We start from the raw sequence: 25175 nt of genomic DNA on the forward strand, positions 1-25175 counted from the left end.
ACACCTTCTAATCATTCCCAAACAGTTCTACAAACTGCAAACTAAACATTTTAATATATGGGCCTATAGGGACCATTCTCATCAAATGGCCACAGACAGGAACATTTAAAAAGTTTTTCTACTCTGTGTTTTAGAATTATTTACAGAAGAACAGTTCAGAGTTGTATGTCATCATTTTGTTAGAATTTACTGATGTTAAATCAAATGTTGCCATTTATTAAATTAAGATCATTGTATAGACAGTTTTATGTTGTCCTTTGAGCCAAGAAAGCAGGATAGCACGTTACACAGAAAGAATTAAGTGAAGTAGAGATTCTATGATTTTAAAAGCCTTCAGTAAAGTTGCAGGATACAAATCTAACATTTTTAAAAAAGTTGTCTTTCTATCTTTAACAATCTAAAAGTGAAGCTAAGGAAAGAATTCCACTTATCATAACACCAAAAAGAAAGAGATATGAGTAATCACACTCATAATTAAATAAAAAAATGAGATACTCAAATTTGTATATTCATTTAAAGTATCAATATTCACAATAGTCAGATGGTAGAAGCAATCCAAATGTCTACTGATGGGTAAGTTGGAAAACACAAGGTGTATACAAACAATGGGATATTAATCAACCTTGTAAAGGAAGGACATTCTGTTACAGGTTGCAATGTGTACAAAACTTGAAGGCACTGTGCTATGTGAAGTGAGGCAGGTACACTGATGGAAGATGGTCCTGTTTATATCGAGTACCTTGAATAGTTCAACCTCTAGAGAATGAAAACAGAGAACTGTTCATCAGGAGCTGGGGGGTGGGTAGAGGATGGGAAGCATTATTGAATACATATGGAGTTTTCAGTATGGGATGAAGAAACGTGTTCTAGAGAGATGGTGGACGCACAGCCCTGTGAATGCATTGAAGACCATTGATGCTCACTTAAAGTGCTGATAAATGTGCATTTTATTTCAAGATTAATTCACCATGTTAATTCAAATTGTGTTTAGGGGCTTTCAAAACAGGACACTGAGAAATAGGGCAGTCTATCTCTTTTTGGACAAATTTACAAAATGAAGTATCACTTGCATTATTTTCTACAAAACTTTTCATGGCTCATTGATTCATGGGTCATTGACTTAGCTATTGAGCATATAGACAATAATAATCTATGGTATCACTGTAATTCAGTTTTTGCATCCTGCTGTCTGGAAGCAAAGTGGCCAGTCCAGAAGAGGGTCTGTTTTTTTAAAAAACAAACAAACAAACAAAACACATTAATCCAGTAAATCAAAATCTGTTACTCAGAAAGGAGGACCTGCTTCCCCTCCCTCTTTCTATTCCACAATGCATTAGAAAGTCCTAAACCAGAAACAGTTGCCTCATAACAAAAGAAATGAGTAATCTGCAGCAGGTGGTTTTAATTGCACCTATCAAACCTGTCACTCCATTGTGCAGAGAGTGGAAAATCAATTAACAACTAACTACAAGCCTAGGTGCTCAGAGTGAGAGGAGGGTCTGTAATGCAAACAGGAAATCAGTAATTGAAGCAGAAGATTCCTAAGCCTGCTAGTGGGTCTCCTGGGTTTGAGAAGACCTCCCTTATAGTGCCCAGCTTTCTTAGATAAGTAGCTCTGTAAAACATTCTGGCACTGATAACCACTTAGTTTCTTCCCTGATGGGGTCTGAATGAAATGGGGGCCCTCTTTCCTCACCCTGTGAGTCCCATGCTGGAGCCACTGCTTTGGATGTGTCTTTGTTTGTGGAGCCAAGTCCCTGTGCTAACTGACTGCTCTCATGTGGTCCTACCAGCTCCGTTGGTGGCATGCTCGCACAAGGTAACCTGGATGGGCCTGCATGGCTTGTGATGGCTGGTTTTATGTCAACTTGACATGTGTTAGAGTCATCTGAGATGAGAGAACCTCAATTGAGAAAATGCCTCCAGAAGATCAGCCGAAAGCCGGGAAGTCTAGAGGACACTTTCTTAACTAGTGACCAATGCAGGAAGGCCTAGCCCTTGTGGTTAGTGCTACCCCTGGGCAGGTGGTTCTTGGGTACTGTTAGAAAGCAGGCTTGCAGGCGGGGGCAGTAGGGGGCACCTCCACAAAGAACAAATATATGATGGTGTGTGCCCTAGGGAGGGAGGTAGAACTGAAGATGTGATGGCAGGGACAGGTGAGAGGGAGGTCTAAGATCAACTTGCTGTCACTGCCCACTAGGATTGGTGGGATAGTGTATAACAGCCTGGAACTTCAGCAGATGCAGACTCAGTACCAGAACCTGCTGCTTGACTGAGGGATCCCCCTGGCTCTGGGCAACCATTGAGGCCTGAGATGAGAAAAATTTCACTTTCTGGATTGAACTCCTGGAAGAACCACTGTTGCCCATGATACCACTGGAGGCCACATTGGTGTCTGTGGCCTATGCTGCTATCTCAGATGAAGCCTGAGATCCATATGGATTCCTGGCAAATTGAATCCAAGAATACATCAAAAAGATCATCCTACATGATCAAGTGGGCTTCATCCCAGAGATGCAGGGATGGTTCAACATATTAACATCCACTACCACCACCACCACCGCTGCCGCCTGCTGTTGCCGCCACCACCACCACCACCATCACCATCACCACCACCACCACCACCAACAAATAATAGGAATTAACAATCATTGGTCATTTATATCTCTCAATATCAATGGACTCAATTTACCAATAAAAAGACCCAGGCTAATAGAACGGATATGAAAACAGGATCCATCCCTCTGCTGCATATAAGAAACACACCTGCTGCACAGGCCGCAAACCTCGACATGGTCTCAGGTGGTTACACATGTCAGTCACATCAGTGGGGCGCCTTGGGCACTAAAGCTCAAGGACATCAAGGCCTGAGGCAGCATCACAGACTGCATGAGTCTCCCAAATTATACAATGGAGAAAAGAAAGCATCTTCAACAAACAGTGTTGGTACGACTGGATGTTGGCATGTAGAAAATAGATCCATACCTATCACCCTGCACAAAACTCAAGTCTAAGCAGATCAAAACCTCAACATAAATCTAGTGACACTGAACCTGGTAGAAGAGAAAAATGGGGAAATAGCCTTGAATGCAGTGGCACGGGGGACTACTTCCTGAAAAGAACATCAGTGGTGCAGACCCTAAAACTGACAATTAATAAATGGGACCTCATGAAACTGAAAAGCATTTGTAAGGCAAAGGACACTGTCAATAGGACAAAATGGCAGCCTAAAGAATGGGAAAAGATCTTCAATTACCCCACATCTGACAAAGGGCTGATCACCAGATATAAAGATCTCAAGACACTAGACATAAAAATATCAAACAATCCATTTTAAAATGGGGTACAGATCTAAACAGAGGATTCTCAAAAGAAGAATCTCAAATGCCAGAGAAACACTTAAAAAAGTGTTCAATATCCTTAGCCATCAGTGAAGTGCAAATCAAAATGACTCTGACATTCTATCTTACACCTGTGAAAATGGCTAAGATCAAAACCACAAATGACAGCTTATGCTGGAGAGGATGTAGAGCAAGGGGAACACTCCTCCACTGCTGGTGGGAGTGCAAACTTGTACAGCCACTTTGGAAATCAATATGGTGGTTTCTCAGAATATGGGAATCAATCTATCTCAAAATCTAGCTATACCACTCTTGGACATACATCCAAAGGATGCTCAATCATATCACAAAGACATTTGTTCAATTATCTTCATAGCAGCTTTATTTGTAATAGTCAGAACCTGGAAACAACCTAGATATTCCTCAACCAAAGAATGGATAAAGAAAACATGGTACATTTACACAATGGAGTATTACTCAGCTGTTAAGAACTATGACATCAGGAAATTTGCAGGCAAATGGATGGAACTAGAAAAAAAATCATCCTGAGTGAGGTAACTCAGATCCAGAAAGACAAATATGGTATGTACTCACTCATAAATGGATATTAGCTGTAAAGTAAAGTAAAGGATAACCATGCTACAAACCACAGACCAGAGAGGCTAGGTAACATGGATCTCCCTGGAAGGGAAAAATCAAAGAGATTTCATGGCTGGGGATGGGAACTTGAGGGATTGGGTTGGGGGGTAGATGGAGGGGTAGAGTGCTGAAAGAGATGACTGGAAGCGGGAGGGCTCGTTAGGAACAGGCAGAAACCTGATATAAGGGAAACTCCCACAAATCCACAAGGGTGACCCCAGCTAAGATTCCTAGCAATAGTGGATCTGTAGCCTGAACTTGCCATCTCCTGTGATCAGATTGGTAACTACCCCAACTGTCATCAGAAAACCTTCATCCAATAACTGATGGAAACAGATACAGAGACTCACAGCCAAACATTAGGCCAATCTTGAGGAATCTTGCTGAAGAGAGGGAGGAAGGATTGTAAGAGCCAGAAGGGTGAAGAACATCACAAAACAAAAACAACAACAACAACAAAAAAAAAAAAACAAAAAAACCCCCCACAGAAACAACTAACCTGGCTCGTAGGAACTCACAGAGTCGGAACCAATAACCTGAGAGCCTGCATGGGACAGACCTAGGCCCTCTACATGCGTGTAACAGTTGTGTAGCTTGGTCTATTTGTGAGACTCTTGAAAAACAGGAGCAGGGCTGTTCCTAATGATTTACTTCACTCTTGGAAACTTATTCCTCATATTGGATTGCCTTGTCCAGCCTAAATACAATGAGAAGTGTTTAGTCTTACTGCAACTTGATATGTGATGCTTTGTTAATACCCATGGGAAGCCTGCCCCTTTCTGAACAGAAACAGAGGAGGAGGATTGGTGGTGGGGAACACGGAGAGAGGTGGGGGAGGGGAGAGGAGGGGAAACTGTGGTCAGGATGTAAAATAAATAAATTTAAAAAAACACACACATTGAATAAGCTATGAGCAGCAAGCCAGTAAACAGCTCCCCTCCATGGCCTCTGCATCAGCTCTAGCCTCCAGGTTCCCACTTGGTTTGAGTTCCTATCCTGACTTCCTTCAATGATGAAGTATAAGCCAAATCAACCTTTTCCTCTGCAAGTTGCTTTTGGTTTTAGAGTTTCATCACAGCAATAGAAAACTCCAACTAAGAAATGGCTGAAATTTAAATTAAAAGAAAAAAAAAAAGGAAAAGGAAAACAAATGTGATACTTCTGCTTTAGAGTCCGACTATTCCTAAGTGTTGGCTGCTAAAGATAGTTTGTCAAAGCAACAAACACCCCACAAACATTTAGAGTAGATAGTTTGTCAAAGCAACAAACACCCCACAAACATTTAGCGTAGATAGTTTGTCAAAGCAACAAACAAACAAACACCCCACAAACATTTAGTGTATCCTCTTGTATCCAGTTTGGAGGAAAGGAAAGATTTTTGTCCTCAGAAACTGTCTACCAGTTGCAATGCAGTCCCAAAGGTAGATTCCTGCATTGGCTTGGGTCCCACGGGGGACTCTGAACAACCTGTAAGGCCACCTTGCCCAATTGTTCTGTTACTCCTCCCCCTCCTCTTGTTTATTTATGTAATGCTCTACCTCTTCAGTTCTGTGCTGCTAAAGGTACAGTCATGCCCACCTTTATTTCTTTCATGAGAGCATTTCTGAGCACTGTGCGGAAGGAAGAGTGTGAGAGGGAAAGACCGTGATAACGGCTGTGAATGTGGACTTTCAAAGTAGGGAGAGCAGTGTGTGTGTGTGTGTGTGTGTGTGTGTGTGTGTGTGTGTGTGTGTCTGTGTCTATGCTTGTTTATTTTGAAACAGTATCAAATGTAGCCCTGGCTAGCCCAAGATTCACTCTGTAGACCAGGCTGGCTTTGAACTCACAGAAGTGACCCACTTTGCTAGCATAGTTTCCCATGGAACCACTGGAGAATTCTACCCTACTGCTGTGTTAGACATGGAACAACTGGTCTCCCAGACCTCACTCTGATGGGCATTGATATGGACACACCTTTGCTATGAGACTTTTATTCTCTTCATACATCTGTTGCATGATGCAATTTTTAAATAGCATAAACATGTATAGTCTCTCTGTTACTTTCAGGAAGACACCTGTGTACAGAGCAATCTAAGTCTAAACATTATACCCCTAAGAAGCATTTTTCTGCCTTTCCACTCTCTTTATAGTTCTTTTTTCTGCTAACCAACCAAACAAACCACAATTTTTAATCATCACTTTTCAAGTACTGTTCAATGACATTGTCTTCTCATTACCAACAGAAGACAAAATCCAAATATAGCTGCCTATAATAACAAAGCTGGGTAATCAATGAATGGTCTTGGAAAGTAAAAGCCACCTTAAGTTTTACTATTTGTCATTTAAAAATCAAGCCAGAAATAACACCAGACTTCAATTGATCTCCATACATGCTCAGAATCACTTAAAATTCTACCACATGCCAACTTTAGATGTGGACAAGCTCCACTGACAGACTTTGTCATCACAAAGCCCCTGGCAAAGCAAAGTCAGCTTAGAAAGTTTGCTCTCACCTGCTGGTAATGGTCAGGAGGCTGGGTGGGCAATAATAGCCACTGGAAGCCTGCTCGAAGTTTCTCAGGACTGTGTCGATTTTGTAACAAAATTGGCCATGTCTCTCCCATCCCTTCAAAGAAGAAAGAGACACAATCTGTTTAGTTAAATGCTAAGAGACCTCTTCCCAGCTTGCATTGCTCTCTCTTCTGACTCCATAGAATTTTTGTTTTCACATCACTTTTGTATTTATTCTGTCTGGAATCACCACCAGCTACAGCCACTTACACATTTAGTCGATTTCTTACTTTACATTTCAAAAAATGTAACCAACTTAAACACAACTGAAAATAAAGGGGGGGACGACACACTGTAAAAACAAACAAACAAACAAACACACAAACAAACACACAAAGGACACTCACTCAAGAGTTACTGTTCTTTCCTTTCTTCAAGCTCACAGAATTTCTTTCAAATGGCTGTGATGTTTGGGTAAAGTTAAAGAATTGGCCATGGAGGGAGGACACTTGTGTGTTTGAATTCTGGCTTCCCCACTAAGCCATTTTATTTGTGAATAATGAATACATTTAAACAAACATGCTTAATCTCTCCATATCTAGTTTTCTCATCTGCGAAGTGGGGATAAGAGTAGTATTTGTGCTTGTCCCAAGGATCAAAGGAGAAAATACAGGAGAGACCTTGAGTAGAGCCAGCGAACTTGAAGATGCAGTGAAGCCAGACCTCTAGGTAGTGGGGAATGTTATGGAATGATCAGTTTGATTTCACATCAGCTGTTTTGGGTTCTTAGGGACTTAAGTAGAGTTATTGCCCAGTGGATCAGCTGGGCCTGGACTGAAGGTATCGGGGGTGCTTTTTCATGGTTGCTGGTGCTGTTTTGAGTCATGGTAGCCCACACTTGCCTAGCCTGGAACCCCCTAAGTTGCCCAGGTTAGCCTCAAACTTGTGATCCTTCTGCCTTAACTTCCTGGGTGTTAGGACTTAGAGAGCCATTGAGTTCAGCTAAAGCAACTGTGTTTTGCTCCCCCACCCCACCTCCAGCCTTGTGCTGAGGATGGAACCCAGGCTCTTCGCATGCTTGCAACTGAACTACATCTGAAGTCCCTAGGTTGGTCTTGTTTGGATCATGTTTCTAAGTAGAAAATAGCTCCCTAATATGGAGACTCATATATGGTTAAGATTTTTCTCTGAACTAGGTGGTTGGCCTTTGGAGGATGTAAGAATGTAAGTTTGGGCACTCAGACAAAGATGACAATTTGTAGGTCCGTGGTTTAGCCATGGGAGCAAGGTAGGGTTGGTCTGTCCCTTAAAGCCATACGGTACAGTGGCTGCCCACTTATTCTAGTTCATTTGACTTCATTTCTGCTTCTAATATTACTAAGTCACATGCCTCCATCTGTCCATTTTTACTTATTCACCAATTTAAAATGCTCATCATTTCCTGCCATTCCAGTGATAACCAGCTTTTGATCAGACATAAGATGATTTCAAGGATATTTCTTAGAAAAGGTCTTAGTTCTGTAGTTAATTTCAGAACACTGTAGAAATTGACTAATTCAGTTCAAAACACCCCAGGAAATGAGCCAATCACAGAGCTCCTGCATCCACCTCTGGTCTGGTCTGCTCTCCCCCTTCACTCTGTCCTGGGGCCTCAATGTAAAAGCTCTAGACTGAGCCCCCTCAAGTATCATTGTGCTGTTCTTGGAAGGACAGGAGGAAGAGCGGCTGATGTTTGACCTTTCTGACAATGTATTTCTTATTTATTAGTAGCTTTTGCATAATATGAGGCCCAGGGCAGCTTGGCTACACTGCTGTCATGACAGGCTCAATAGAAACCAGCTAGACAGTAGGCCTAAATTTCAGTTTACTCTAAGTCAACACCCAGTTCCAGAAAAAGCCATAAATTAGCACCACCCCAGAACAGGCCAATCAGCATCCAAGGAGAAAATTCCTAACATTCCAACCATTATAGATAAGATTGCCAGATGTCCCTTAGCCCAGTACATACCTATTCTCTTTGGCCAAGATACCCCTCGACAAATATCAGCCAATTAGGGTCCTGAACCCTGGAAATACCCTGACCACAACTTCTGCTATAATAAAAACCTACCCTGACTGGACTGGGGTTCTCTGCTCTCACTGCTGTGCCAGACAGATGCAGAGTCCAAGCTTGAGCTTGAATAAAGGCTCTTTACTTTTGTGTATGGATTCAGTCTCCATGGTGGTCTTTGAAGGTTCCCCTCAATCTGGGCATAACAGATGGAATCATTGCTCACACTGTCCAACACCCCAAAATGACTCAGTGGAAAATAAAAATCACTCTTTTCTCTTTGAGGTTATTTATTTATTTTTAGACAAGTTCTCACTATATAGCACAGGCTAGCCGGGAGCTCATTGTGGAGTCCAGGCTGGTCTCAAATTCATGATCTTCCTCAACCTTTTGAGTATTGGCATTATAGTACATGCCTGGCTTCAGCACTTATGCTATGAATTAACTACACATGTATGGTTATTTAGAGAGTTTTACTGAAGCAACTGTTGTGGAATACTTGTTTAACTAGGCAAAGATGTGTTACATTTGTTTATGCTGCATTTGTTTAAGTGTGTAAAGATGTAGTGCATGTGCATTAATTAAATAAAATTAACCTGGGCTCAGAGAGGCTGGGTTAGGAAGTAGTTGACTGGAAGTAGCAGGGAGGAGCATAGAGGGGGTTTTTTAGTTGGGGTAGTGTGCAAGCAGAGAGGCTTCCTGGACACCAGTGAAGAGGAGAAGTTCCATTTGCTTCTCTAACTCTCTGAGCTGGTAGGTTTTCACCCTATCCTTTGAATCTCAAGTTTTATTAGGATGACAGAGATTTAGTTACAGCTGTGTTAGCAGCAGCAACAGAGCCATTGTCTCCGGGGAACAGAATTCCCCCAGGCTACGGCCTTTGTAGCCCTGTGCTAGCTGTTTAAAGTGCAGCCATTGTGATAAAGGTAAGGCAACAGCAATGAGCTAAAAGAAAAGAGCATGGGGAATCATTTTTATAGACTGATACAAAACAAAATGAATGGGAAGTTTGCTGTAAACCTTGAGAATCATCTCTGGACATGAAACCTTTAAATACTGGTAATGCCAGCTGGATGAGGAAGAAGAAAAGAGGCGTGCAAATGGTACATTAGGTACTTGTGCTATGCTCTCACAACCCCGCTGGCTTGCCTTGAAAACCACAGAAAGGTAGATTTTTAGGTCGGTGGACAGCTAGGACTGATTCAGGAATTGCCATCCTTGGATGGAATATCTAGTGGCGTGTCAGCTGTGGTTGGAGCATGCAGGGTCACTCATGTGTATACACATTGATTAACGAAGAAAGCAGAGCTTCTGCGGAAATGATCACTCTGTAGTTGGGCTATAAATAGGTGGATTAGGGGAGAAAATTAGTAGAAATTCATAAAACAATGCCTGTATCATTTTAGAATATAGCCAGCCAGAGAGAGAGTGAGAGCAAGAAGCAGGTAGGCAAAGAGGGACAGAGAAACAGATGCTAACACCGACAGATTTCACAAAACTTTACTGCAAAATACTAAATGTGTTAGAGAAACTTGAAGCACGATATTCTGCCTTTTAGACTTAAAGCTAAAGTAATAGCGTTTATTTAAAGCATGTAAAAGTACATTGTCGCTTACACTAAACACAGCTTTACCATCCCTTTCCCAAGTAACAAATATATCACATGCACACTTCCCTCATCAATGTATTCATGACAATATTTAAGGCTAAGAAGGGTGAAAGGGAGGCTGAGTCCTGGCAGCAGATGCTTGAACCCTGTCTCCAAAGAAGAAAAAATGTGCCCACACTCCCTGGCATCTCACTCGAGAACTAACTGTGAGGACCACACGTGAGATGAGGTCAAGTGATCACCATGCTTTTTATAGAAACAATACTGGGATTGTTTATACTTTGTGTGTGTGTCATTTTTCAAGACGGAGTTTCTCTGTGTAACAGTCCTAGCTGTCCTGGAGCTCACTCTGTAGACCAGGTTGGCCTCAAACTTACAGATATCCACCTGCCTCTGTCTCTGGAGTGCTGGGATTAACAGTATGTGCCACCATGCCTGACTGATCACTTACATTTGTATCTTTTTTTTTTTTTTTTTAAAAGTAGTTTTGGGTCAAAGAGCACAGTAAGACATCCTTCTGAGGGCTAGAAAGCTTTCTGTGCCCCAGCTGACATCTGACTAGTAAGGGGGAGATTCCCACTCAGAAGGGATCCCCTTTGATACACGGTGGGCACATCCTTCTAGTTCTGAAGTCCCGGTACCCTGTTGCAGCCTTGGCCATACTTACTTCGTGACACTCTGATTCCTCATCAGCAAGGACCTGGCCTGCTCTTTGGCAAATGTAGAAGAGTGTTTCTTCACAGCCTTTCACTTTCCAGCGTCCTTCCTAAAGGGAAAAGTGACAGAGGATGAGCGAGTGGACTCTGTGGATGTTGGTGGGCAGCACGTTAGTCATGAGCCGAGCTGTGAACAGCAAGTGTTCCCAGTGCGGTGGTGGTCCAGAACCCTGCCTGGTCACACAAAAGCCTGGTCACTGCTCTCTGCTTGTGACTGTGGGAATGCAGTCCAGAGCTGGGTGGACCTGAGTGAGGAAGAATTTGGTTGCTTCTGGAAATATCCAGAAGCTACCACCAGTCATCCTCAGGATCAAAATTCCTGATCCACTCCAATGTCCTTCCTCACTCTGCTTTCTTTTTAATTAATCACATATTTTTATGTTTTTGAGACTGAGTCTCACTGTGCAGTTCCAGGCTGGCCTAGAACTCACTATACAGCCTCCATTTGCTTCAGTCCAGCAATCTTCCTGATTCAGCTTCCCAAGCACTAGGGCTAGAAATACAGACAGGACAGACAGAAATACTTAGACCCAGCGTTCTTTCCTTCCTCCCAGCCTCCCTCCCTCTCTCCCTTCCTCCCTTCTTTCCTGCCCTCATCTTCCTCCTTCTCCCCTTCCCTTTCCTCCTTCTTTTTTCCTTTTTTTGATGTGTGTGCGCTCATGTATGTGCAGATGTGTGTGTGTGTGTGTGTAAACCAGAAGTTGACATCATAATCAGACACCTTTAGGTTTTCTCTGACTTTTGCCTAAGCAGTGGTTCTCAAGCTCTGGTGGATGAATGACCCTTCTACCCATATCAGAATCCCTGCATTCTAGATGTTTACACTATGATTCATAACAGCAGCAAAATTACAGTTATGAAGTAGCAATGAAAATAATTTTATGGTTGGAGGTCACCACAGCATGAGGAACTGTATTAAAGGGTTGCAGCATTAGGAAGCACGAGAACCACTGGCCTAAGGCTACTCTCAGATCTTTTACTGCTAATGATAAAATAGCTAACAGACTAAATATTATTTTGCCAGATTACTTTTAAATCTTAACACAAAACAGATCCTTAGATGAAAACTACTCAGTTCAGACTTCAGGTGGTATTTTGATATTCAGGATTTTAGGGAAATATGGGGTCCTTCAGTGGCCTTCAGGGAAATACCACACTGACATTTTCGCCAGTAAGAGCAGCACTGTGCGTCTCCCCCATGGAATGTTCCAGAAAATTATCGTGCTATAGGAAGTGTTAGGTATACTGCAGGTGCTTTGTTGCTGTTGGGAGGAAGATGAGTGAATAAATAGCTCTCACCTTCAAATTTAGGTGTTAGCAATATTTAAGTAAAATTAATGATAACAATTATTTATTCATATAATAATTATTATATTCATACTGAGATCTACTTGATGGAGGTAAATGTTAATTTCAGTGTTCCATATACTTATTGTTTAAGGAGTTAATAAGCTACAAAAAAGGGGCACTACACAATCTCTCAGAACAGCACTGTTCTGATCCCTGCAACAATAGTGTCTTAGTTAGGGTGACTACTGCTATGACGAAACACTGTGACCAAGAGCAACTTGAGGAGGAGGAAAGGGTTTATTTGGCTTACACTTCCACATCACTGTTCATCATGGAAGGAAGTCAGAACAGGAACTAAACAGGGCAGGATCCTGGAGGCAGGAGATGATACAGAGGCCATGGAGGTGTTTACTGGCTTGCTCAGCCTGCTTTCTTATAGAACCCAGGACCACAGCCCAGGGGTGGCCCCACCAACAATGGGCTTGGCCCTCTTCTATCAATCAGTATTTAAGAAAATGCCCTACAGACTTGCCCACAGCCTGATCTTATGGAGGCATCTTCTCAATTGGAGCTCCTTCCTCTCAGATGACTCTAGTTGTGTCAAGTTGATATAAAAACAAGCCAGCACAAGTATCAGAATCTATCTTTGTTTTCTTAATATCAGTATCTATCTTTGTTTTCTTAAAATAAACCCCTATTCAGGAATTAGAGAGCATAATTAAAATAAGCCAGACACAATGACAACTATCCCATGTTTCTCTCATATGTAGAATCTAGGTTTTACACACACACACTCAGGCCTGCACTCATGCATGAGATGGGGACTGTTAGGGAAGAGGGAGAGGACCAGAGACAGGAGGAGGGAGATTGAAGGGTAAAGAGGGCTGGATATGGCCAAAGTGTGTGATATGCTTGAATAAAAATGCCATTACAATCCCATTACCGTGTACAATGAAGATACACTAATTAAAACGATCCCTATCCAAATGTTAGCTTTCATTCTATAAATATGGTAAGTGCAATAGTCACACCAGGCAATAGGAAATGGAGGTCATCTTAATTACATACAAAACCAGCGACTCAAGAAACCATCAGCTCCTGTAACTGTGCTGGGTTTCCGCAGAGCTGGATCCATGACAGACATCTAAAGAGACCACTGCTGCTTCCTCGTCAAATGCCACTCAGACACACATTGGTAGTATGTGTAATTATGAATGCACATGTTTCTGCAAGTCTCAAAAGATACAAAAGTGAACCGTGTCACAAAAGTAAGTGCTTTGAAATTTTTTCATGTTTGGTTGGCACAATTACTTTGTCAAGCTGCTTAAGTAGCATTTAATGAGCTGTTTCTTGGGGGGATCTTGACACAGCATCATGTGGTTAGAAAGAATAGGGACACCTATCAAGTCCTCCAGCCTCCTTAAACTCAGCCAGTGCTTCCAACAGCTACGTGAGCAGAGAGAGGATGTTTGTGTAAAATGTTTAATCAACTATTCAGATTGTTTGGACTTAAACTAATTCTGCATAATCTGATGTCTCAGAGAAGTGGGGGATGGGAACACAAGAACATGCAGCGTGCTAAAGTCACTGGCTCCATTCCATCCCTGTGAGGGTGAGATTTCCCATCAATCCTTTGTCTTCAAAGAGGTTTCCCGTCCTGCACAACAGTTTTCATGTTAAAGAGCTAATGGAGCTTTAAAACTGTTGCTCTCCAGTGCTCTCCAGCCTTTATCTTCCTCATCTCTGTACCAGGATGGTCTGGCCCACTGTCTGCCAAATGGTATTTGTTCAAGTAAAAAAACTTGCTTCTGACCCTCCACATCTAATTTAGTTAACCATGAATCTTGTTATGTGAAATATCATGTCTTCTTCTTCTCTCCTCTCCTCTCTTCTTCTTTCTCTCCTCCCCTCCCCTCTCCCTCCCCTCCCCTCCCCTCTCCTATTCCCTCCCCTCCCCTCCCCTCTCCTCTCTTCTCCTCTCCTGTCCTCTCCCTTCTCTCCTCTCCTCTCCCTTCTCTCCTCTCTTCTTCTTTCTCTCCTCTTCTTTTTCTCTTCCCCTCCCCTCCCCTCTCTTCTCTGCATAGCCTCCACCCTAGGCCATCCACAGAACAGACACTATTTTCTCTCTATATATTTTGTCCTCTCCAATACATTCCATATTTTTCAAGTCAGCTTTTCCCACTGTGTCCCACACTAAGGGCTCCTCTACCTTGGTATATAAGCCAGTGTTTTCGTACTCCCTTGGTCCCATTCATCACCTCCTTACCACCGGTCGTGTGTTTGGCTATGCCTTTGTGTACCTTTGCGTTTTTCTTGGAATGGGTTTTCTTGGTTGTGTAAGGGTTTTTGTTTTTTTTTTTGGAAGGTCTAGCTTAATCATCATCTGTTGAAAAGGTTTCCCACCCCTGTCCTGTCTGAACACCTGCTCTGACCCTACCTTTCCTCAGAGTAAGGATCCTAGCCCTTCCCATGTGTAAGGAAGCCCCATGAGGAATAGGGACCACCTCTCTTGGTTTCTACCATGACACGAGACTCTGGCTTATGTGGTTCTCAGTATCAGTGCCACAAAACTAATCAAATGAATCAACTTACAGATTTCTCTGCTGCAACACACAGTTGGCTTCTCTTTGGAAAAATCCGAGGCTCAAGAGGGTGCCAGTTAGTGAAGACGACAGAGGAACCACTGGACCATCTAAAGGAAACTGGAATTTTATTGCTACTCAAACCAATCCATGTTTCTGATGCATTTTCTGCAAGAAATAAGTACAAATGATTTATAAGATACTATTTGCATATTTTATGGCACACGAAGGTTATCAGTAGGCTATACCCTCTCATGTGGGATTCTATTTATTTCTTTATGTGATAAATCTTGTTTGAATCTCACTATGAAATACCTGTCTAGACCTCTTTCCCCCCAATATCCAGGTTTATTCAGTATAGGCCTTCCAAGGAAGGCAGAGTATGAGCTAAACTTAAAACAAGCGCTGGCCAGGGCAAGTCTCTACTATGTTCAAAGCGATCTGAAATGTCTAGTTTTGCTTTTGCCTAAAGAAAAGAAAAATTAAGAGGTTAATTGGATTTTGAAAGGGAAACATTAAAACACCACCAACAATAGAACTCTTTTAACCTTAGTGTAAGTTGAATGTTTTTCTGTTCTCCCTCAGCCTCAGCCCCACACAATAAAACAAGCAGAAGCTCTCCCAAGGCTAACACAGAACAGTGGGGTTGCTGGGAGAACAAATGAAGCCTCACAGCCCACAGCCGGGATGCAGTGAGAAACGTTAGGTAGCAGAGAGCCTTTCAAGTGTCCTTGTTGATTCAGGGGACACTGTAGGATTCTTTTAATTCCAAATGCAAAGGATTAGGGAAAAGGACATAGAAGTATTTGTGTTTGCAAACTAAAACCTAACATTGCAAAGGTCACTGCCTAGAGCCCAGGGATGTTTTTGGTTTTGTTTTTTTTTTTTGTTTTTAAACACTGGAAAATGAACTCAATCATTTCCAGGATTTTCAGGAAGACTTCATGGCTGATGTATGTCAAGGGCCGGCTTGCTCTGAAGAACTGAAGATGGGAGGCCCAGGAGCCTGGAACCTCTGAGCATGACATACAGCCTGAAAAACACCAAGCCACATGAAGTTATTAAATCATTTACCGAAGAAATTCCCTTTATGAGAGAATAGCATACTGTGGCTATCCAGTGGCCATGAAGCTGATTTACAGGTTTAGGGTTTACTTAGAAATTCTAAGGAATGACTTTCCTTCCTTCCTTCCTTCCTTCCTTCCTTCCTTCCTTCCTTCCTTCCTTCCTTCCTTTTTGTTGTTGTTGGTTGTTTTTGCTCTTTTGACTCTTTTGGGGGCCCTGCCACCCAGCTCCCAAATAAGTTACACATGGAGGCTTATTCTTAATTATAAATGTTTGGCCTTATCTTGGCTTGTTTCTTGCCAGCTTTTCTGAAATTATCCTGCCTACCTTTTGCCTCTGGGCCTTTTCCTTTCTCTACTTCTGTGTACCTTACTTTCACTCTAACCCCATGGCTGGCTGTGTGGCTGTGTGGCTGTGTGGCTGTGTGGCTGTGTGGCTGTGTGGCTGTGTGGCTGGCCCCTTACGTCTACCTCTCCTTCTCTCTCACTCTTTCTACCTCTTCTCAGATTTCTCCTTCTATATATTCTCTCTGCCTGCCAGCCCCACCTATCCTTTCCCCTGCCTTGATATTGGCTGTTCAGCTCTTTATTAGACCAATCAGGTGTTTTAGATAGGGGAAGTAACACAGCTTCACAGAGTTAAACAAATACAACATAAAAGAATACAACACATCTTTGCATCATTAAACACATGTTCCACAGCATAAACAGATGTAATACATCTTAAAATATTATTCTACAACTTTTTTTTTTGAGACAGGGTTTCTCTCTGTGTACCCCTGGCTGTCCTGAAACTCACTCTGTAGACAAGGCTGGCCTCAAACTCACAGAGATCCATCCGCCTCTACCTGTGCTGGGATTAGAGGTGTGAGCCACCACGATCCAGTAAAGAATGGCTCTTACGACTTCTACCCCTTAAGATTTTTTAAATTTAAATTTAAATTTTTTTTAGAATTTAATGTGTTTACATCATTTCTATCCCCCCCTCTCTATTCTGTGACCCATTGTACTTCCTCTCAAATTCATGATCCCTTTTTAAATTATTTTTTATATATATGTATATAATCTATTGAGTCCAGTTAGTGGTGCTCATGTGTATGTGTGTTTAGGGATGACCACTTGGGATTGAATAACCTATCAGGTGCCTCGTCCCTGGAGAAAACTGACTCTTCTCTCTGTAGCCATGAATTGGCTGTAGCTCTTCATCCAGGGGCGGGGTCCTGTGAGATCTCCCCTATGTGTGTTGGCATGTCAATGGTGCTGTCATTATGCAGGTCTTCTTTCATCAACTGTATGGTTAAGATTTTATGGATGCCACTTCCCTAGTATGTCTAGAAGATACTGTCTCACAACAGGCACCCTGGTCCTATGGCTCTCACGGTCTTTCTGTTCTGTCCTCCATAAGTTTTCCAGAGCCTTAGGTGTATGGGTTGTATATGTACCAGTGGGATTGGCCCCCCACCTCCGGTCAGTTGTTACCACTTAGGATTAAAAAAAATGTATATTTAATCTATTTGACAAATGTAAATATGTTGTATAGCTTCTGAATATATGACTTATAAAAATCCAGTGAGTTGTGTTTCTGGATTTTTTTTTAGAAATTCTGAATATATATATTCCATATCTATTCACATATTATATATATATATATATATATACACACACACATATACACATATATATATATATATATATATATATATATACCATAAATATATTTTACAAACAATCACTTTTAAATAGTTTAATTGATTTCTTTTGAACTCTAATTAAAAAGCAGTAACATGCTATTTCATAGGTCTTAAATCAAAGGTCTTTGGTGCTCACCATCCCCAAGGAGGTTTATAAGAAACTCCACCTCTGCTAATGAAGTCACATCCATCAACATGCTATCATTAGACTGGCAAGAATGTAGAGCCTCATGCCAGGTCTTTTCTTCTTTCTGAAGTTTGTAGCATTTACGATTGAAGGGACTCCAGCCAGGATCACAGTGAGTGGCATGGTATTTCCAAGAATCTTTTTCTTTATAAATCAACACAAAGAACATCATTGGCACAATTACTTCCAATATTATTTAACATCCTTTATACAAATTGACACCAGTTTGATTATTTTTAGCATAAGTAAAACACAAAATTAATTCCTAGCATCCACATGGTGACTTCCAGTCATCTGTAACTCCAGTTCTAGAGGATCTGGAGCCCTTTTCTGGGTTATACAAGCATTGGTCACACACATGGTACACTTACATACATACAGGCAACACACACACACACACACACACTCATACACACACATACACGAGAGGGGGGAAGAGGGAGGGAGGGAGGGAGGGAGTGAGAGAGAGAATGTAATGTAACTGGTCAGCTTACTTAAAATGTTTTGATATTGTGAAAGTACTGTTATGGACTTTCATAATTTAAATGGTATTCTAAGGCTTTTATATTGGAAAGGTAGGGAGGTAGATAGTGGGTAGGTAGAGCAGATACCTATCCTCGAGTTAAAAGAGCCTTAGATTCTGTTTACTTCCTTTAGAACAAGGATGACGAAGCTTCCCTATTGCTCCCCGAGGTCACTGCAGTACCTGTGAAGTCACACTGGATGGACGGACGTGAACTCTGGACACTTGAGAAAGTGGTGGTGTGCAGGTCAGGTCTCAGCTCTCAGTTCCGGGGAGAGCTCGTCCCTGGTTGGTGATTTCTTTTTGGGGATATTTTATTAATTGGTACCAAGTGTCTCTCTTAGGCCCTAGTTTAGTTAGCTATGATTTCATTACTTTTTTGAGAAACAATTCATTGTTTCAAAGTTGCTTTTAGGCCTGTGACATCAATTAGAATCATAGTCAGAGAATGGTAGAACATTTAGATATTCAATGGTTATTAACCTAAACAAAACAAAACAAACAAACAAACAAGTTATTCTAAACTTCACTCCCATGTAAGAAAAAGGCTAAAAGAGGACTTTCTGAGATGGAGACGGTAGTAGGATCTGACAGGTTGAACCCCAAGTGGCTGGGTGAGATGCTGTTGAGGGCTGGAAGAGTTCTTATCTAATGTGCCGACTGTGGGTTCAGTCTCCACTCTCCAACAGTAAAAAAAGAAACTGTCTCCCTCGAGTCTCACCAGACTGTCTTCAGAAGAGCTAAGAATAGCAGACAGGATGCTACAGTGGCCCCTTTTAGTCTAACAAAACGATAAGACAATGAAGAATGTAGGAAGGACGGGTCCCTGCGCCCTCCCTATCATCCCTTCCCCACCCCGGGAGGCACAGCACAGAGACCCCTCTGACTTAGGGAAGGACGGCAGAAGGAAGTGTCGTCTTCGACGGGAGACCCAGCACCAGGCCTCCTATGATGAAACTCAGTGCTAGCCAGAGCCCTGCAACTCCGGCCACAAAGCTATTAACTGTGGGCAAAGCAGGGGGTGAAGGCTAGCACAGGCCTTTAAATTGGAGCCCAGCCTGGTGGCCATAGATACGACATAGGCCCATTCCTGATGACTCTGCCCAGAACAGGGCGGAATCCTTCAGTGTCTGACAGTGGGTTAGTAAATGAATGGTGTATCTGGGTCTATGCTGTCTCCCCAGGAAGGCTTGTGGGGACAGACTTCTCTCTCTCTAGATGCTCTCCTAGTTTTCTTTTTTTTTGTTTTTGTTTTTGAACGACATACTAACTGTAGTTGGGGAAAATCAGGTTTGGATTGCCCTCTAATACGGTAATTGTGACATTGTATCAATACCAAGCTCTTAGCAAACTGGACTCGGGAATTATCTGGTGCTGACATATTAGATGTGAGAAACGAACATCCAGGTTAACATTTATAGGAAGAAGGACACAACAAAGTCAGATTAGGGAAAAGTAAAATAAACAGCCAGTCCATTGATGGCCAGATGCTACAGCATGACAGTAAGTATTGCATCTACCACTCAAAGAAAGTTCTAGAAGCGAACCAGCTAGTAACTAGTCTGGGAGGGCTCCCACAGAATTTAAAACAGTGGCTGCTTTTTTGGTTATTGTTTGGTTTCTTGAGACAGGGTTTCTCTGTGTGACATTCCTGGATCTCCTGGAACTTTCTTTGTAGACCAGGCTGGCCTTGAACTCACAGAGATCCACCTGCCTCTGTCTCCCTTGTGTGGGATTAAAGGCATGTGCCATCATCGCCCAGCTAAAACAGCTGCGTTAAAGAAGCTCTTTAATCTTGAAAAAAAAAATACACAAAGCAAATATTACTGGGCTTAAAGGGAGAGAGAGACGCCACTGTAGCAGGGGTAGGGAAAGTTGTACCTCATATCTAGTGATGCACAGAATGTCCACATGGTAAAACAAACCAAGCAACTGCGGAGTCAAATTGCACCCCTGGCCAAATGGTCCTACAGACATCTACAGAACATTCTACCAGCTGCCAAAGTCACATTTTCCCTCATCAGCACAAATTCTTCTCTAGGATAGATAATGTGCCTGGCCACAAGACAAGTCTCAACAAAACAAACACTGAGATCACACCAACTATTTTTTCAGCACAAGGCAATAAAACTATAGAAGTCAGAAACAAGAAAGAGGAAGTTACGCTGGCACATGGAAATTAAATGATTTACTTTGGAGCAGCCAATAAATTGAGAAGAAATTTTAAAAATCCTTTTGAAACAGGTGCGAATAGAGACACAACATGCCAAAATTTATGGGCCAAAGAAAAGGAGCGTTATGGGGAAGTACATAGCAACCATTCCTTACATGTAAATGATAGAAAAGAGCCAAACACTTCAGTGCTGCACCTCAAGGGGCCAGAAAAACAAGAACAAACCAAACTCCAAATTAGCAGAGAGAAAGAAAGGATAAAGACTAGAGGAATAATGAATAAAATGGAGATGAAAAAAATACAAAAGGTCACTGAAGCAATGTGTGAGGGTTATTCAAATGCAATAGACAAACCCTTAGTTAGAGAAAACCAAAGACTAATTAAAAACGGAAAGACTCAAGTAAAACCAGAGATGGAAAGGAAGACATTAACTTTTGGGTAAGATGGTGGACTAAAGGATACCTCTGTGAAAGCTGGTGAAGAAGAAAGTCAGGGGAGAAAAGGCAAACAAACAAACAAACAAAACCCCAAATAAACAAACAGCTCATCAACTGAGAATAAGCCTTGAGGTTGATAGCTCTGAGCTCTGAAACCACCTATCCATTATTCACTCAGGTAGAATCAGAGAATTCTGAAGGTCTAAAGGGTGTGTGTGTGTGTGTGTGTGTGTGTGTGTGTGTGTGTGTGTGTGATGCCTACCACACCATCCTGCCAGCAAGATCAGTAACGCTGTGGTGGTATGAATGAGAATAACCCTGTAGGCTTATACATTTGAATGCCTGGTCCCCAGTTGGTGGAACTATTTGGGAAGGATTGGGAGGTGTGGCTTTGTTGGAGGAGGTGTTTCATTGGGGGTGGGCTCTGAGGTTTCAAAGCCTCCCCTTATTCTCAGTATGCCCTCTCTTCTTCCTACTTGGTGGGATCAGGAGCTCTCAGCTGTTCTGCCACACCTTGGTCATGGCATTTTGTCACAGGGTAGAAAACAAACGAAGACAATACTCAGAAAGTCTTGAGTATGAAGATGGATTCTCTGCTTGTACTTATCTTAGTGCTGAGGTTGTTTCTTGAACCTGAGGACAACCCTCAGGTAAAACATTAGCCACTCCAGGAGGTATCATCAGGAGTCTCAGGAGGGTGAGACTATTTACCCTCATCATAGAATGCAAAGGTAAGTGTGGCCAGCAGAGGCAACTGGTATTGCAGAGAAGGAAAACCCGTTATGAGGACAACTGGCAGACATTAACACTTGTCCAGTCTAGACTCAGCAGCAACAAAAACAACAGGACAAGAGTCTTCACAGTCAGCCGACCAAACCCTCCATGCTTGAAACTGGCAGTTTTATCTCTGTGAATTTTGGTACTGTCTCTTTTAAATTTCCTCTATACTTTTGTCCTTTCATATATTCATCAAATGTTGTTTTTGAAAGTTTTTTATTTTGAGCAATATTTTTATACCTCTTCTGCATTTCCTCCCTTCACCCTACATTTAGGAGTATTTTGACAGATGATGATGATGATGATGATGATGATGATGATGATGATGATGATTTTGGTTTTTTGAGACAGGGTTTCTCTGTGTAGCTTTGTGCCTTTCCTGGAACTCACTTTGGAGACCAGGCTGGCCTTGAACTCACAGAGATCCATCTGCCTTTGCCTCCTGAGTGCTGGGATTAAAGGCGTGCGCTGCTGCCACTGCCTGGTGACAGATTATTATTATTGTTGTTGTTGAAAACAGGACCTCCTGTAGTCTGGGCTGGCCTGGAACTCCGGCCAAGGATGATCTTAAGCTTCTCCTCCTGCTTCTACTTTTTGATGTATGTGGTGCTTAGTGTTGAGTTGAACCCAACAACCCTTTATTGCTGTTTTTAAAAAATGCTTCATAGTGTAAACTGAACAAAGAAAAGCTGAAAGCTTTCTCCTTGAGGTCCTCACAAGGCGCCCACTCTCACTGCTTTTGTCCTGAAGTCCTCACCAAAGCTCTCAGACAAAAGAAGGAAATAAAGAACATTCAAACTGGAAAGGAGGATTTAAATCATCACTGTGTGTAGATACCATCATCTTATGCAGACACCCTCCCCAACCCCACAAAAAACTATTAGAAATAATGAATTCAAAGTTGCAGGGTACAATACATCAGATTCAGGACTGTTACTATATGCTAACAGTGAATTATCTGATATAGAACTAAAGCCTATTTATAATAGCTATGAAAAATAGAAGGAGAAAAAAATTAGTCAGAGTTGAAAGATCTCTGTAATGAAGTTTGTAAAACATTAATGAAAAAAATTAAAAGAGAATACAAAAAATGGGAAGACATTCATTGTGCATGGATTAGAAGAATCACTAGTATTAAAATGTTCACACTATCCAAAGTGGCTTGAATAATCAGTACATTTCCTGGCAAAATACCAATGGTGTTCTTCACATAACTAAAAAGGGAGAGACTCAGTTTTATCTAGAACTATAAACCCCTCAAATAGTCAAAATCACCGTAGGCAAAGAGAAAAAACAGGTGTTAGACTATTTGACTTTGGGACATGCTACAAAATTCTAGTATTCAAAAGATTATGGGATTGGTGTAAAGACAGACATATTGACTAGTGGAACAGTATAGAGAACTGAGAAGTGAGCCTATGCATTACTACAACTGAAGAAAAAAAATGATGTTATAGAATAATCTTTTTGTACACTGTGAAGATGTGTCTTTGACAAGGCGCCTTCTGATTGGTTTACTAAAAGGCTGATTGGCCAATAGCTAGGCAGGAAGAGGTTAGGCAGGAGAGAACACTGGGAAGAAGAGGGGGAGAATCACAGAAGTCACCAGCCAGATACAGAGGAAACAGGAGATAAATATGCTATGCTGAAAAAAGGTACTACCATGTGGTAGAAATATGGGTTAATTTAAGTTGTAAGAACTAGTTATTAATAAGCCTAAGCTATAGACTGAGCATTTATAATTAATATTAACTCTCTGTGTTAGGAGTGGGCTGACAGAACAGAGCTAAATGGCTAGACAGAAAGGTCCACCTAAAAATGATCTTCAACAAAAGTCATAAGAACAGCCTAGTGGTGGTGTACATCTTTAATCCCAGCACTCAGGAGGCAGAGGCAAGAGGATCTCTGTGAGTTCAAGGCCATCCTGGTCTACAAAAAGCAAGTTCCAGGACAGCCATGGCTGTTACATGGAGAAACTCTGTCTCAAAACAAAACAAAACAAATCAGAGTCATAAGAACAGGGACTGAAAAAAAATTCTTTTCTATAAATGGTGCTGATGCTCTCCTCTGGCCTCTGGCTGTTCACATGCATATGCACAGCCATACATATGTGCATACACACCACATGCATACACCTTATACATATACTAGATGCTATCACAATATATATAATTCACACACTCATTGATGCAGATGAATAAAAACAGTGAAAATGATAGAATTGGACTAGATTATATTATACTAGATTATAACTAGATATTATTTGAGTCTTAATTATAACCCAGATTTTGCTCAATATTTTAGTGGGGAAAGTGTGTTACTAATCTGAAATGTGAAATGTGGTAGAAACTTCCTGAAATACTGTAGCAGAAGGCTGGAGTCAGGATGGACTGACTGTTGTATATCAGGTGACCAGAGTTTAAACAGTGAATTGTAATGTTCAGACAACCAATAGAGAGGAGTCTGAATGGTCTTGCCACCAAGAAATGATAATGTTTGAAGTAATAGATGCGCTGTTCATTGCACAACACATATATGGATCAAAACTCATTGTACTTTATAATTATGTATGGTTATGTCCAAAAGTGAACAAAAAAGAAAATCCACATAATAAAAAAAGGTACTACTAAGTAATTTTTCTTTTATCTTTAAGTGTGAGGAATCCCACAAACAAAACTCAAAACTACAAGCAGAACCATACTTTGGTTTTCTAATGTGGAATGGCAGAGCGTGAATCTCTTTTATAGAAAGGGAAGAAACGTCAGATTGGCTCATGTTACTTTGTCGTAGTTCTGAGGAAGGGCCTTTGTTGCAGTCAGGGTGCTTTAGGACAGCAGGGATCACTTATACATTTTTATTTATATAACCAAAAACCCAATTTTGCTAAGTCCCCATTATTAGCAAAAATGGAGAAATTTTAATGCATGGAGAGGACATGTGAACACCCAAAGCAGACTCAAGGAGCACTTACCGTGTGCTTCGTGAGCAGTGTTGTTCAGATACCTTTTGCACACATATGGCAAGGGGGACTCACAGTCCCTGCTCCTCCAGGCAGTTGAGGCAAATCTCAGTGTTCCACAGTGATGCTCAACAAATGGCCCAGCATTTATTTCTGAAAATTAATATGCATGGAAATTTAGTTTCAGCACAGAAGTTAGCCCTTAAAGATTGCTCTTAAGTTAGCCTTAAAGCCTAGAGCCCTTAAAGTTAGCCCCCAAGTAGCGCTCCCTACAGGACATTTGTTATGATTATGTGTGATTTCCAAGTTCAAGTCTAGGCATGCCAATAAACTGATTTCCCAAAGATCGCTGAAGAGCCACTTTCGTTGTTTTTAGGGGAGAGGAATATTTTGCAATTAGTTACTGTTTTGAAAACAGTAGTCTATCTCTGCCCCCCAATTCTGCTGCAATGTTAGCTAAATAGATTATCTTTCTGGCTTCTGCCTTCTGCAAAGCTTGCCTTCTAGGAAGTCAGTAAGATTAAAACAATATTTATAAACTTCCAGGTGTGGTGGTATACACCTGCATCCCAGCACTTGAGAGACCGAGGCAGGAGGGTTGGGAGCTTCAGGCTTGCTTGGACAGCATGGAAGGTCCTGCCGTAAGG

At 41.6% G+C, this 25175-nt stretch overlaps 1 protein-coding gene across 2 annotated transcripts in view; it reads right to left on the bottom strand.

Annotated features, from left to right (window-relative positions):
• Pla2r1 (phospholipase A2 receptor 1) overlaps positions 1-25175 on the bottom strand; it is a 122242-nt gene that overhangs the window by 58315 nt on the left and 38752 nt on the right. For both annotated transcript variants that reach the window (XM_036186087.1, XM_036186086.1), the window contains exons 6-10: positions 24541-24681; positions 17609-17803; positions 14728-14885; positions 10797-10895; positions 6473-6585 (exon numbers count right to left, since the gene is read on the bottom strand). In XM_036186087.1, the coding sequence (XP_036041980.1) occupies positions 6473-6585; positions 10797-10895; positions 14728-14885; positions 17609-17803; positions 24541-24681 (706 nt within the window). The remainder of the gene's footprint in view (positions 1-6472; positions 6586-10796; positions 10896-14727; positions 14886-17608; positions 17804-24540; positions 24682-25175) is intronic.

Source organism: Onychomys torridus, chromosome 4, assembly GCF_903995425.1.
Source record: "Onychomys torridus chromosome 4, mOncTor1.1, whole genome shotgun sequence".
NCBI classification, from domain to species: Eukaryota; Metazoa; Chordata; class Mammalia; order Rodentia; family Cricetidae; genus Onychomys; species Onychomys torridus.